This window comes from Mustela putorius, unplaced genomic scaffold, assembly GCF_011764305.1.
Source record: "Mustela putorius furo isolate JIRA1106 unplaced genomic scaffold, ASM1176430v1.1 tig00003972_pilon_pilon_pilon, whole genome shotgun sequence".
Taxonomy (NCBI): Eukaryota; Metazoa; Chordata; class Mammalia; order Carnivora; family Mustelidae; genus Mustela; species Mustela putorius.
In genome coordinates, this window is record NW_025422115.1 from 15,520,898 (window position 1) to 15,536,880 (window position 15,983).

Below are 15,983 nucleotides of genomic sequence, written 5' to 3' on the forward strand. Positions count from 1 at the left end.
AGCCTCAAACCCAACAACTCGATATGGGAATTAGGTTCACAAGAGTGGTTCAAACCACATGGCCTTGGACAAGTCACTTGGTTGTGCTTCAGTAATCCTTTGTGAACAGGGGGGCTGATGGTCATTCTCAGCTCTGACACTCTAGGATGCTGTGGTTCATTTTATTGCTATCTTCTCATCCTATTAGGTTCAAGAAGGTTGAAATCCCAGAGACATTTAACTTCCAAAAGTGTTTTGAAAGCCAGTGACTGTGACAAAATCAAAGAGTTCAAGGAGCCAAGCCCCAGGATGGCCAAAGAGAGGGACGGGCTGACCACCTCTGCCCCATCCCCTCTTGTACCACTGGCCACTTCCCAGCTCCTCCCTGCTGTCGTCCTTAGTCTGTTAACTACTGTACCTTCTGCAGATCTGCTTCAGGTGGCAGTTGTCTTCATGTTATTCAGCTGCTGACCCGGGCCTTTCCAGAACCTTTCCAGGACACCCTCTCACAGGACAGACCAAAGCCTCCCCAGCTCCCGTTCTTGGGCCTGCATGAACACTGGCTTCTAGCCCTTGTGACACTCTCCATCTCAGTCATGCCTCAGGGCAGCAGAGGGAGAATGCCAAAGCTAAACAAACATATGGTCATCTCACATGCTTGGCTGTTTTCTAAGACAGCTCAAAGGAAGCATCAGGAGGGCCAGAGAAAAGCCAAAGCATTCTCTGAGCAGGAATTAAACATTCATATTAATCACACTATCTGTCAGCGTAAGAGGCCATGTTGCATCACCACAGCCCGTCCTTCTCCCCTCTCCTTCAGAGACACAAAGTCCTATAAGCTGACAAAACTTTGAAATGAAATGGAAAATTAAATTTAATGTAAGCCAACTAAATTCATTCAGCAAGTTCAGGTTTAAGTCGGGTCTGCTTTGGTCCTATTAAGGTCTTCTGAAGACTGGAGTATATTTAAGTTAATATTCATGCTTTGTGGCCATGCTTTTTTAACTCGGAATTTGCCAATCTAGGTCCCTTCTCTCAACAACTAAATTAAATGATTAGTCTGGAGAGAACAATCATGTTCACAATCTTGCCTAAACACAGAGTCCTCGGGCACCTGGGTGGTTTAGTCATTAAGCGCCCGCTTTCAGCTCAGGTCATGATCCCAGAGTCCTGGGATCAAGACCCATGCCAGACTCCCTGCTCCACTGGAAGCTTGCTTCTCCCTCTCCCACTCCCCCTCCTTGTGTTCCCTCTCTCTCTCTCTGTCAAATAAATAAACAACAAACAAACAAACAAATCACAGAGTCCTCCATGAAAAAGACAGGCAGAGAAAAAATAAATTTTCACCCCATTTCTTCAATTTTCTTTCTTTACAAAGCTAGGCATATTTCTGTTAGTAGTTTTAAAGCCGTGGAAATGTTTTATTATATATTTTTTACAGAATTAGAAAAATTTTAAAAATTATTACTTGGAGCCACAAATAATTAAAAGAAATATAGTAACAGGCTCATAAAAAAGCATTCTGGCATCTGTGAGAATTTTTTTCTCAAATTATGATATGTAGCTCTCCATACTTTCCAATGATTACTGTAATAGCCATGAATTTCTATTTCAGTTGAATACTTTGATATATTTTCCTTCTTAAAACACTGTAACTCATTTCTTCTTCAACAACTCAGTCATTTCAGGAACTACCTGCAAATTAAAACAAAAAAAGTAATTAAGCAACTTGAGCCTTCAGTGTGATATGGTCACAGCTCTATAGGAAGTACACAGAGATGGGGCGCTGAGGCAGCGTGTGTGCCCCTGGTCCTGCCAGCCTTGTGTCCAGGTGGTCTTCCTTTCAAAGGCTGCAGTCTTGGAGCGCCTGGCTGGCTCTGTCGGTTGAGGGTCTGACTCTTGATTTCAGCTCAGGTCATGATCTGAGGGTCAAGGGATCAAGCCCTGAGTTGGGCTCCACACAAGTAGGGAGTCTGCTTGAAGATTCTCTCCCTGCTCATGCTCTCTCTTTTGCTCTCACTCTAAATAAATAAATAAATAAAATCTTTTTAAAAAAAAAGTATACAGAAGCCGAAAGAAGCTACGCGCGCGTTGCTGCTGAGGCTTGAGGTGTGTCCCCATCCCCAACATGTTCCTCTAGGCTCTCCTCTTATCTGTGAGAATGTGGGGTCTGTGGAATGACTACATTTAAAGATTTATTTACTTTAGGGAGTGAGAGAGAGAGGCGAGAGCATGAGTGGGGGGAGGAGCACAGGTCAACAGAGAATCTCAAGCCGACTCCCCACTGAGCACAGAGCCCCATGGGGGTGGGGGGAGCGGTCTTGGCTTCATGACCCTGAGATCATGACCTGAGCTGAAATCAAGAATCAGACGCTCAACCGACAGAGCCACCCAGGCACTCCAAGACTACAGCCTTTGAAGGGAAGACCACCTGGACACACTGCTGGCAGGATCAGGAGTGCACACACTGCCTTGGAACTTTACTTTCTTTCTTTCTTTTTTAAATAAATAAAGATTTATTTTTCTATTTTGGGGGGCTGAGGAGAGGGAGAAGCAGACTTCCCACTGAGCAGGGAGCCCGATGAGGGACTCTATCCCAGGACCCCGAGATCATGATGTGAGCGAAGACAGACACTTAAGTGACGGAGCCACCCAGGCGCCCAGGGGAGAGTGCATCATGAAGAGACTCCACACTGACCGTGGAGCCCGACCTCATAACCCTGAGATCATGACCCTGAGATTATAACCTGAGCCGAAACCAAGAATCAGATGTTTAACCGACCGTGCCACCCAGACGCCCTGACTAGGAACCTTCTGACATAATCACAAACCTCAGAAAGGCACCACAAGAAACAGGAGTCCAATTTTTCTTCTGTGAGGAGAGTAAGGTGTATTTTTCACCTCTGTGATTTCTGGTTATTCTTCCTACCCTTACTGCTCTCCTGCCTTTCCTTCAAAGTCCACAGCAATATTCAGACATGACCCCGTCAATCTGCTCTAGCACTTGTTTTCTCATTGTTCATTTGCTTACACATCTGTCATTCGACAAACACTGTAGTTGCTTCCTCAGCACACGTTCCTATCTTTTGGCACATAAGAATGAGCTGCATGCTGAACATTCAGTTTCATCATGCTCTGTTAAAGGCCTTGTGCTAATGCGGTGTCTGGTCAGCAGACAGAGTAAGAAACCACAGCGAGGGAAAACTGACCAAGTTGGCTCCCATTTTTTTTTTTTTTAATTTTATTTATTTGACAGACAGAAATCACAAGTAGGCAGAGAGGCAGGCATAGAGAGAGTGGGAGGCAGGCTCCCTGCCGAGCAGAAAGGCCGATGCGGGGCTCGATCCCAGGACCCTGAGATCATGACCCGAGCCGAAGGCAGAGGCTTTAACCCACTGAGCCACCCAGGCGCCCCGGCTCCCATTTTAAAAAGGATGAATTACTAACTCTTAGTCTCCACAGTTCAGTGGCTGCAACTGGAGCTTTCCACGCGGAGCTGCTTTGGGGTAGCCTGACAGCACAGGTGCCCTGGGCACGGGGACTGCAGGGGATGTCACATGGAGCCCACCTGAAAACTAGCTGAGCCATCTGTGTAAAATATCAATTACCCAGTCTTCCACGGGGCCGTCGACTGTCCTAGCTCAGAGAGATCCCAGCTGAACTCGCCACTGATGAATACAGCCTCTCAATTATTTAAGAGAGCTACATTTCCATTAGGTGGAAATAATGTGTTCGTACAAAATTTATTAAGGAAATTGTCAACATGTTGTTTCCTCCTAATGTCACTTTGTCTCCAGCCTATTAAAGGCCCATGTTTACCATGAGCCAGTGGGCAGTAGCTCAGGGGCAGCACTAAGAGCTGGCACCATTTCTCCCAGCTCTGCTCAGTGGAGAGTCCATGAGCTGATGCCAGGCACACAGATGACACGCTAAAGAGGCCTCTTGTGGGACCTATGTGTTTCATGAAAAATAGGCTAGAGCCCAACTTCTTTTAAACATTAACATTAAACATTAACTTTTAAACATTAACTTGATTTGGAACATATAATTTTTAAAAATCTTCCAGAATGTCTCCCTGCTACAACCCCCCAAAAAGGGCTAAAGGCACTCTGTCCACCATCTATATCCTTTTTTATTAGATCAACCTCAGACTTTCCAAGCATATTACACAATGCCTTATCAGTTAAGGAAAAGAAAAATGCCACTCAAGTTCACTGCATGTCTGACAGCCTGAGCACTAACTCAGAGATTCGGATTCTTATTTTTATTTTAGATAGTGCAGGCCCAGCTCTCTAGTCAGTAAGACCAGATGAAAGTGAATTTACATTTAAAATAAGACAACTTAGGGGCATCTGGGTGGCTCCGAGGGTTATGATCCCAGGGTCCTGGGATCGAGCCTGCTCAGTGGGAAGCCTGCTTCCTCCTCTCTCTCTCTCTCTCTCTGCTTGCTTATGATCTCTGTCTGTTGAATAAATAAGTAAAATCTTAAAAAAAATAAAATAAAATAAGACAATCTACTGATAGAAATCAAAACACAACTACATTCGAGTCATTTAATTAGTATTCTCCCAGGGTGAGCACCACGGGAAATAAAGTTCAGGTGTAATTCTTGCCCACAAGGAATTCTACCCCCGAGCTGGGGAGAAAAGACCGAGATCTATGAACCACACAACCAAAAATGTACCCATCTTACACTGTAATGTAAGAAGATGAAAAGAATAGCACTAAATGCTCACAATCCAGGGGTTCTAAGGAAGAGATTAAGTGTGGGCTCAGAAAAATCAGAACATTAACATGGAGGAGAAAAGGATTCTGGACAAAAACTGAGGAGGCAGACAGAGATAAACCCTGCAAGTTCCAGAGAGAGAGCATAAGGGGTTAGAATGACTCTAATGGGCAGCTATGATAGGAAGAAGTAGAAAAAGTTTTAAAAAACAGGTGGTATGCAAAGTCCAATGAATGGGAATAAGAGTCTCTCCAACAGAGACGGTGCTGTGACAACATGCAAAAGAATGAAGATGGAACCTCACCTCATACCATATGCAAAAATTAATCCCAAATTAATCAATGACCTAACTATGGGAGCTAAAATAAAACTCTTAGAAGAAAACTTAGGGCTAAAGCTTCAAGACTCTGGATTTGGCAATGGATTCTCAGACATATCTGAGAAAAAACAAAAAACAACAGTAACAGAAGAAAAATATAGATGAACTGGACTTCATCAGAATTAAAAACTTTTGTGCCAAGGTAATTATAAAGAAAGTGAAAGGATAATCTACCTACAAAATAGGAGAAAATATTTGGAAATTATGTATCTGGTAAGAGTTAATATCCAGGATATTTAAAGAACTCCTACAACTCAAGAACAAAGACACACATTCAATTAAAAAAGGATAAAAGATTTGGATAAACATTTCTCTAAAGAAGCTACACCAATAGCCAGTGAGCACATAAAAAGATGCTCAACATCATTAGTCATTAAGGAATGCAAGTCAAAACCACAATGAGATACCATTCTATACCTACCAGGATGGCTCTGATTTGAAAAATAAAAAGTAACAAGTGTGAGCAAAGATGCGGAAAAACTGGAAGGCCTGCACATTGCTGGTGGGAATGTAAAATGGTGCAGCCACTAGAGAAAGCAGTTTGGAAGTTCTTCAAAAAGCTAAACACAGAATTACCATATTACCCAGCAATCCCCAGGCATACACACAAAGGAAATGAAAGTGAGGACTTGAACAGATACTTGTAGGCCTATAATCACTGTACTGGATTAGGCAGAAGTTTCACATATAGTACACCTACTAAAGGGAAAGCAATAAAAAATAGATAGATAAACTGGACTTCAACAAAATGTAAACTTTTGTGCATCAGAGGACATAAAGAATGTGAAAAGACAGGGGCTCCCCTCTACTTGCTAAATGGGATGCTATCTGATACATGACTTGTTTAATAAAGTCAATAATACAATAAACAAATAAAGAAGGGAGGGGGAGGGAGGGGGTGAAGAAAAGAAGAGAATGGAGGGGAGAGGAGGGGAGGGGAGAAAGGAGAGGAAAGGAAAGAAAGAAGAGAAAAGAAACATTATTACTGGGAATAGTATTATTGGTGGGAATGTAAATAGGGCAGCCACTTAGGAAAACAGGCTGGCATTCTTCAAAATGTTAAAAGTAAGAGTTATCAAGTGACCCCAAAATTCCTTTCCTATATATGTACCCACACAAGATGAAAACATGTATCTACATGAAAACTTAAATGCTCATAACAGCATTACTTATAATAGCAAAAAAGTAGAAACAACTCAAATGTCCATCAAATGATTAATGGATAAACAAAATGAGGCATATCCACACAACGGATATTATTTAGCACATTAGAACATTATGCAAAGAAGCCAGCTATAAAAGACCATATATTACATGATTCTGTTTATAAGAAATGTCCATGAATGGCTAATCCATAGAAACACAAAATAGATTAGTAGTTGCCAGGGTCTGGGGAGAGTGGGGGAACAGGAAATGACTGAAAATATGTTTGTGGTTTCTTCTCAGTGTGATGAAAATGTTCTGGAATTAGATAGTTGATGGCTACATAACTCCTAATATACTAAAAATCACTGAACTATACATTTTAAAAGGGTGAACTTTATGATTTATGAATTAAATCTCAGGAAAGCTATATAAAAAAACAACCACCAGTCACATAGTATCCCATACTCTGTCACTCTGACTCTGATTATAATATTTACCATTTATTGAACACTTATTATAATGTATGAAAGGAAATATAAATAGGGAGCTTAATATTTAACACAGACTGTACTAGGTACAGTATAATCTCATTTAACCTTCAATACAACCTTGTAAGGTACGTAGTATATTTATATTACTTTTGAGTAAGCTTGCATTCAGAAAAATTAAATAACTTGGCCAAGATAATTTAACTAGTATGTGGCCAAGACAAAATCTGAATTAAAGCTCTTAACTACTGAACTGTATTATTTTCCTTATATGAAGAAAGAAAAAAAACCCCTCATGTCTCTAATTCGTGATTATTAGAAGGAGGAAGTAAAACAATAATTAAAAATTAAAATCCATACACATTTTTACTCCAGACATAATAAAGTTTGGTGGAAACCATATCATTCAGAGCATTATTAGTCTATTATGTGATAGTCTGAAATTTAAAATTTTTACACAGAAATTCAGTCTTAAAAAGTCCTTTTTGCACAACTATTATGTGACTCATGATATTCTTTTTCTTTTTTTTTTCTTAAAGATTTTATTTTTGGGGATGCCCGAGTAGCTCAGTCTGTTAAGCATCCAACTCCTATGATCTCAGGGTTGTGAAATTAAGTCCTGCATGGGCCTCTGCACTGGGCGTGGAGCCAGCTTAACATTCTCTCTCTCCCTCTGTACCCCTCCTCCCTCTCTAAAAAAATAAAAACAAAGATTTTATTATAATTTATTTGGGGCTCAAACTTAAAATCCCAAGATCAAGAGCCAGGTGGGTGCCCCTGACTTAAACTATTTTCTTTAAAATCTTAATCTGAAATAGATAATGCTATCTCATTCATAATTTGCATAGCCATATTTTTATGTGCTGTTATACCTTTAAATATTTGATTTTTAAAAAACAGAGCATGGCCCTGAGGAGCTTATTCACTACACCACCTTGTCCATTCTTTAGTCAGAATTACTAATATTCATGTGCCATATTCATTCTAATTTCAACTGAAAAAACAATTTGATAGATACTGTCTAGGTTCCTAGAGTCTGCCAAAGGTGAGGTCCTTTTTACTGCAACTTATCAAGGGTAGAGGAGTCCTGGTGAACCACCTGGCCAGAGTCCCTGATGAGTTAGAAAGGCAGGGTGATGAGTAAAAGAACAGAATCAGGAGCCTGGCTTAATTGTGCCAAAAACTTGCTGAGTAATTTCCGCAAATCACATCTCTCTGGGAAAATAGATAACCTAAAAAGAACATATTACTTGTCTTATACATGTAGTAGCAACCAGGAGGCTACAACTCAAGCAGCACTGCTTTTTTTTGTTTTGAAATTTTATTTTTAAGTAATCTCAACACCCAACGTGGGGCTTGAACTTACAACCCTGAGATCCAGAGTCAAATGCTCTACTAACCAAGCTAGCCAACCGCTCCCAAGCAGATTTTTAATATTTTCATAATCTAATCTGGTTCCCCCCACAGACTGCTTTTTAAAGGATTAACTTTATATTAATCAAAAGGTATATATACTGGGGCACCTGGGTGGCTCAGTGGTTAAAGCCTCTGGCTTTGGCTCAGGTCATGATCCCGGGGTCCTGGGATCGAGCCCCGTATCGGGCTCTTTCAGCGAAAAGCCTGCTTCCTCCTCTCTCTGCATGCCTCTCTGGCTACTTGTGATCTCTGTTTGTCAAATCAATAAAGGTCTTTAAAAATTAAAAAAAAAAAAGGTGTATATACCTGTGTTCAGAACTTCTGAGCATGAGGTAACCACTACCTTAATATAATTCTAGCTATTAACAAATAGTCCAAACACATTATCAAATGCGGGCTTCTTAAAACACCAAAAATAGCTTGAGAATGTCTGGTTAGAAATCTGCTCACTGATTCTTGAAATTCCTTTCCACTTCTACTGTCTTAGGACTCTCACCAAAATACCTCTCTCAGCATGCACACAACCCTCACTCGCTCTCATACTTTCTCTTTCATGTTCAACCTGGGAGCTGCCCTTAATGCAAGAGGCATTATGACACCATTCCATCAATAATTGCTACAAAGATGGTCCTGCCCCAAGGCAGGTATCCACTATATAAACATCACAAATTTCCAATTGTCTAACACTTCATCCATTTATCAAGGAAGCCCACTCTGTAGGTTGCAATATATAGTACACAAGAAAACAGAAAAATGTATCGCAAAATAAGCAAAATTACTTGTAAACTTATTTAAATATTCACTTGGAGAAAAATATAAGGCAACTGCAGTAGATGTCTGTTTCCAAACACATCAACCCGATACCTGGTGAGGGTTCAGAGGTGTTTCATTTTTACTTAAAAGGTCTTTACTCCTTTAAGCTTCTCACTGTAGCTAAATGCTAGCAACCTGAACAAAGTTATCCTTGTACAGAAAATTTTTTTTTTTTAAAGATTTTATTTATTTATTTGACAGAGAGAAATCACAAGTAGACGGAGAGGCAGGCAGAGAGAGAGAGAGAAGGAAGCAGGCTCCCTGCTGAGCAGAGAGCCTGATGCGGGACTCGATCCCAGGAACCTGAGATCATGACCTGAGCCGAAGGCAGCGGCTTAACCCACTGAGCCACCCAGGTGCCCAGTACAGAAATTTTTTAAAAATTTCTCTTTCATACTAACTTTTCCTCCCACTGATGTTACTGTAGTGGTCAAATGACTGTCATTAAATATTGTTTGTTCTTACAGAGCTGGACCAAGTAACAGGAGCAGCAGAACTACCTAAATTCTAACTTTCAATTACAGGACCCCAGGATCACTGAAGAGGGGCTGTATTCTTCCTAGGGCAAGATATAGGCTCTTTGGGAGGCCAGAGGCAGGGAGGGGGTGCTGAGGGGAAGGCTGACCCAGGGAAACAGCCCCATTCTCGTCTCTGCATGAGGAGTTGAAGGGTCCATTTTCACTGAGCATGAACATATATTTGAGCATGAACTTCAAAGTACAAATGGGCTCTCAAAGTACACTCATTAGTTCATCTGGATCATATACAGTGCTGATGAAGCCATGGTAATGGACCAATTCTCTTGTCAAGGGGACTACCCTGGCTCTCTTCTCAGGCTGCAGCCTCTCTATTAAAGCCCACAGTAACTTGTTGTAATTCTGTGCGAGGGGTTCCTCACTCTAGCAAACCTACCTACTTCTCCCAGTGTTAGGTGTTACTTTCAGAGCCTCAATGGCTGCATGAGTGATTTCTGCATAAGGCAACCAGGAAGTTTATAGGCAAGCCCTGAGGGACAGAAATAAACCAGGCCAGGCATGAGCTAAGAACCTTTAAATGTGGCCAAATGGTACACATCAGTATCACTAAAGTAATTTTGCTCATGGGGAGGGCAAAGATGGGGGTGATGGCAGGGTAGAAAGAACACTCAAAAATGTGAAGAGTAGGAGAGTGCAGAGTAAGTGTTCTTCCCTACATATATCACATTAGGAAGGCATTTAACTCTCAAACACAGGAAGCAGAGCATACTTGTTGAGTCAGATAAGCTGGACCCGAGTGCCCAATCTTCCCTTGAAAAGCTGCAGCACGGGGGCACCTGGATGGCACAGTTGGAAGAGCATCCAACTCTTTTTTTTTTAAAGATTTTATTTATTTATTTGACAGAGAGAAATCACAAGTAGTCGGAGAGGCAGGCAGAGAGAGAGAGAGAGGGAAGCAGGCTCCCTGCCGAGCAGAGAGCCCGATGCGGGACTCGATCCCAGGACCCCGAGATCATGACCTGAGCCGAAGGCAGCGGCTTAACCCACTGAGCCACCAGGTGCCCCAGAGCATCCAACTCTTGATCTCGGGATCATGAGTCTGAGTGCTGTGGTGGGTGTAGAGATTACTCAAACAAATAAAACTTAAAAGAAAAGCTGTAGCATTTCTGGCAAATCTCTGAGTAAGGGTATTTGATGTGAATTTCTTTAAGGTACCTGCCAAATATGATTCTCGGTCATAATTACTTGAATCACTTCACACTGTGTGCTAACTTAGAACACAAGATGCCAAAAGCCATGTGGATATTTTAAAGACAATATGGACTCCTTAAAGGTAAAAGTTATAATACTCTATATAAACTTCACGTATTTATTAGGACAACTTCACAGTTCAAAACTGTGTACAAATATTAATACATACACAGATACACAGGTACACAAACAAACACAGTGTTTTCCTATAATGGCTTCCTCTCTGACCAACTCTAAGAGGTTCCTGGATGACAAGCTAGGTAACAGCCCTCTCTCCCAAGGCCAACTTACCTTAAATAAATCAGCAACTATTCCATAATCAGCCACTTGAAAAATTGGAGCTTCTGGGTCTTTGTTAATAGCCACAATCGTCTGTGAAATAAAAACAAAGACTTTGGTCTTTATCAAGAAAACATACCACAGATTGATGTTTCTACTTTAACACTCCCAACAATAAATTTATATTGTTAAAGATGTTTACTAAATAAGATGAATTTGATTCATTTGTGCCAATACTGTAAATTTAGGGATTTCTGGGTTTGCACATACAATTATCTCCTACACCACCACTAGCCCATCACAGTATTTAAAAAGGTTTTAAGCCATTATTTTTCTAAGTTCTTTTCTGACATGAAAAACAATGTTTTAGGAAGTAACAAATGAGAGGAGAGGAATCTGGGAAGATGGCAAATTAGGAAGCATCAGGAGGAATCTGTCTTCCTACCTACACTGTTAACAACAGCACTGGCAGAATCTGTCTAATGTAACCATTTTGGAAATCTAGAGTCTACTGAATGCTTGCAACTTCCAGGGGAAGGCTTGCATGAGCTGTAGCTCTTAGTGCAGTAACAGGTACTCAGTCCCTGCCCCAGTGGCAAGCAACTGTGCACATGTTCTTGCAGCTGCTTGTACACAGCCTGCAGGAGACAGAGTGGGCAAAAAGAACCCTGTCCTCTAGGGACTGGGGACCTGTGCTCTGATTCCGGATTGCTGTTACTGATCAAAAAGATGTTGCTTATTGCACCTCCCCCATTGTTAGAAGCCCCTCCCCTCCTCTGGCTAAAGTTACCTCTAGGGGATTTAAAATGTCAAAGCACTTCTGCCTCTCTTCAATGTTCTTTTTCCCTTTTGGAAGCCAGACATTCAAGACTAGGACACTTAGAAGAAACTGGATATACAAACTAACCTCACATACAGGCTCAAAAAGGACACAAAAAGATCTTAAGTTTATACCTCAGGTTAATCTTTGGCACATATACAACCTATAACAACCAAAAAACAACAATAATAAATAAAAACAACAACAACAAAACAGCAAACCCTGGGGAAGGAGGAGAATCTGATTTCCAGGAATAGATTATTAGATTCAAATCCCAGTTTTCAACAACAACAACAACAAAAATCAAAAAAACACTAAGAAACAGGAAAGTATGGGACCACTCAAGGAAAATAAAATCAAGAGAACTGCTTCTAAGAAAGGTCTGATGGCATCTCTATGAGGAAAAGACTTTAAAACAACCATTTTAAAGATACTCAAAGAATTAAAAGATGTAGAGAAAGTCAAGAAGACAATGTATGAACAAAAGGGAAAAAGCAAAAGACAAAACCTAAAGAGAAACCAAAAAGAAAATTCTGGAGTTGTACAGTGTAATAACTGAAGAGAAAAATTCACTGGAAAGATTCAAAGGCTGATTTAAGCAATCAGAAGACAGAAACAAGTCTTTAGAACAGAAAGAAAAAGATTAAAGAAATGTAATCAGAGCACTTAAGGGTCCTCTGGACCAACATCAAACAAACCAAAATATGCACTGTGGGAGTCCCAGAAGAAAGAAAAAGGCGCAGAAAGAATAAATGAAGAAATGGTGGCTGAAAATTTTCTAAATGTGATGAAAGACATGAATATAAACATCCAAGACACTAAACAAACTCCAAGAAAGATGAATTCAAAGAAACCCACACCAAGACACATTATAATCAAACTTTCAAAAGCCAAAGATAAAAAGAGAATCTTGAAAATGAGGACATGTGGCTCATCACACACAGGAGATCCTCAATAAGAATATCAACAGATTTCTCAGAAATTTTGGAATCCAGAAGGCAGTGAGCTGAACATTCAAAATGCTAAAAGAAAAAAACTGTTGACCAAAAGTATTATATCCACTGAAACTGTCCTTCCAATGACATTTTCTGCAAAAATTTAAAAAACCCATCCTAAAATTCATATGGAATCGCAAGGGACCCTGAATAGCTAAAACAATCTAGAAAAGGAGCAAAGCTGGAAGACCCACACTTCCTGATTTCAAAACTTACTACAAAGCTACAGGAATTAAAACAGTGTGGTACTGGCATAAAGACAGATATATAGACTTGGGGGATAAGAATAGAGAACTGAGAAATAAACCCTCACATATATGGTCAAATGATTTTTGACCAGAGTGTCAAAATCATTTAATGAGAAAAGGACAGCCTTTTCAACAAGTAAATTACTATGTCTCCTACACGAACCACCAAAAGATCCTATTATCTCCTATAAAATTTTTTATGTGAAGGATTATAATGACAGATGAGCAAACTAAGGCAAAATAGTCCTAAAAACAGTGCTACATGTACCAATTATTCCTTTATTAGTAATGGATTATATATTACAAATGGTTTGGTATTCTCCATAGTTTTTTTTTTTTTTAAGATTTTATTTATTTGACAAAGAGAGATCACAAGAAGGCAGAGAGGGAGGCATAGAGAGAGGGGGAAGCAGGCTCCTCGCTGAGCAGAGAGCCCGATGCGGGGCTCAATGCCAGGACCCTGGAATCATGGCCTGAGCCAAAAGCAGAGGCTTAACCCACTGAGCCACCCAGGCGCCCCTTTTAAAAAGATTTTATTTATTAATTTGAGAGAGAGCACGTGCACACATATAGAGGGGAGGGGCAGCAAGAGAGGGAGAGTCTCAAGCAGACTGCGCAAAACACAGAGCCCAAGGTGGGGCTCAACCCTCCAACTCTGAGATCACGACCTCAGCCAAAACCAGCCACTGGATGCTTTACTAAATGTGCCACCTAGGCACTCCTCCACAGATGCTTCAAACACCACTGCAATTAAAGTAAAATTAAAGTTTTGACTATAATATTTGATTCTTATGTGTTATTTTAATACAGTATGATGATTTATCTCCATAGAAGTAAAATTAAGTTTCTACCTGCTTGTTACTCTATCACATGAAAATAGCTGAAACATATTTTAAGAGAATTTTGATACAGTCTGACTTAACATACAGGCTACAAGACATATGTGTAACTCCCCTAGGTTCTCTCAAAAAAAGATGAAAATATTCCAGAATATCTGAGATTGAAGCATAGTGGTAGTCCAGGTTACTACTATTCCAGTCAAACATGCCATATGTATTAAAAGATGTGTGGTCAGAGACAAGAAATGATGGTTTCAGTATAAGCCTCAAATATAAGTCACAAGTACAAACATTTCAAATCACAGGCATTTGATTTGCATCGAGGTGTTTCTCTTCTGGGAATATGTAAGCCTGCTTCACAGGAACTAGCAGAGATTTATTTAATTAATGATGTTAATGATTTTCCTGGAGGCCACCTAGTCAAACATCTGACATTTTAATCATGTGAAAGCTTTTTCATTCCAACCATATAAAAGTTATTTTTAAAGCAAAAGCACACAACTGTGGACAAGGAACCATTAAAGTATTTAAGAAAAAAGATTTGGGATGGTTACAGTTTTTCAAATTACTAAAAGAATATTCCTGGATTGTCAACTGTAAATGAGTATCATAAAATCTTGCTTGTATCCTAGAGCTCTCCTAATATGTCCTTATAAATTCATGCTCCTCTTCCTTACACAGCTTTTAAAGCACAGATTATAATCAATGATATTAATATGTATATAGTCCAGAAAGTACTCTCATTACATCGAATAGTTTCATATAACAATCAAATCTCATTCTTCAAACTATATGACGATGTTAAAACTATAACTTGTATGCAGTATGATTATTAGATTTAAGCCAATTACTCTAATATTCCATTTTAGACCTCAACCAAAATTATAACCAGAAATTGTTGCATCTCCTACACAAGTTGGTGATGACAAGAGCTGTTTTTTTCATTTAAACATCTCCTGCATCTAGTACAAAAGTAAATGCTTAATAAATTTGTTGACTGCATAAACAGACAACATCTTGGCTCAAATTTATTCTTATAAACAGTTCCCAACGCTGGTCTCCTTACTTCAATCGTTCCCTTTTTTGCTTTAACCTACTAGCTAGATCCTCTCTCCCCTAATCCAGTCCTGTTGCCATGGCATGACAATTTTTACCAGGATCTTCTTGGCAGGCAGAATCGTTTGAGAAGTAGAATTCTAGATATGTCTGAACTCGCCCCGCTAAAAATGTTTTTTAAGGTTGCTGATGTTGGAGTGGTTTTTTTTTTTTTTCCCTTTAATGCAGCAGTAACATTTTCCCCACTGGCACTGCTTGTTTTCATAGCTCAGTAAAGAAACCTGCCATCCAACTGTGAAATCTGACTGGTTTTGAGCCAATTCATTTAGAGGTTACAAGGAGGTAGTGAATGTATTTTTTCAAGTTAGAAGTTAAACCTGTTAAAAGTTTTATTACCTTTATATCAAACTTCCATCTGAATGGATAAAAGCTGAAGTGTCAGAAGCATCTCTGTCTTCATGAAAGACTAAGTTCATAATTCAAAGTGTGCATTGGTATGCATGAATTAATGTGTCACCTTCTGAAATATATGCTCAGAGAATCCTTACACAGGGCTTCCCAATACAGTCCTAAGTAGCAAGTCAGCATCCAGTGTTTCTTCTATACACTATATTGCTAACAATTACTGAGATATGGAGATGCTCCAACCCTAAATGTTTCTGTCACACTTTAGTAACATACCTGAGAAGAGGAGCTTTGCTGCCATATAAAGGTGGGACTTTAAGGGGACCAGGGTGAAGCAGACAATCAGGGATCAGAAACTTCACAAACTAGTTAGATGGTCAGAACCTCATCAAGCTTTATTCACCCTAAATTTTCTACCCATAGATGGTCAGAGCTGAAAGGGACCTTAAACATCATCAATGAATACATGTATTAGGCAAAGAACTGAGGAACAGACAAGACACATCATGTGGTAAGCTAGGGGCAGAGTTGGGACTCAGGGTCACACTTCTTTCCATGACATAACAATGCCTCTCCTACCAATGGTACAGCTTCAAGCCGTGAACAGCACCTTATATTTCTTTCTATTCCTAGACAGAATATTAATCTGAATGGTTGAATGTACACA

General features: G+C 39.9%; 1 protein-coding gene across 1 annotated transcript in view; it reads right to left on the reverse strand.

Annotated features, from left to right (window-relative positions):
• Positions 1-1,376: 1,376 nt before the first annotated feature.
• The window catches only part of ETFA (electron transfer flavoprotein subunit alpha), an 81,244-nt gene continuing 66,637 nt past the window's right edge, over positions 1,377-15,983 (reverse strand). The window contains exons 11-12 of the mRNA XM_004758490.3: positions 10,966-11,046; positions 1,377-1,674 (exon numbers count right to left, since the gene is read on the reverse strand). Coding sequence (XP_004758547.1) covers positions 1,636-1,674; positions 10,966-11,046 — 120 coding nt within the window. The 3' untranslated portion in view covers positions 1,377-1,635. The remainder of the gene's footprint in view (positions 1,675-10,965; positions 11,047-15,983) is intronic.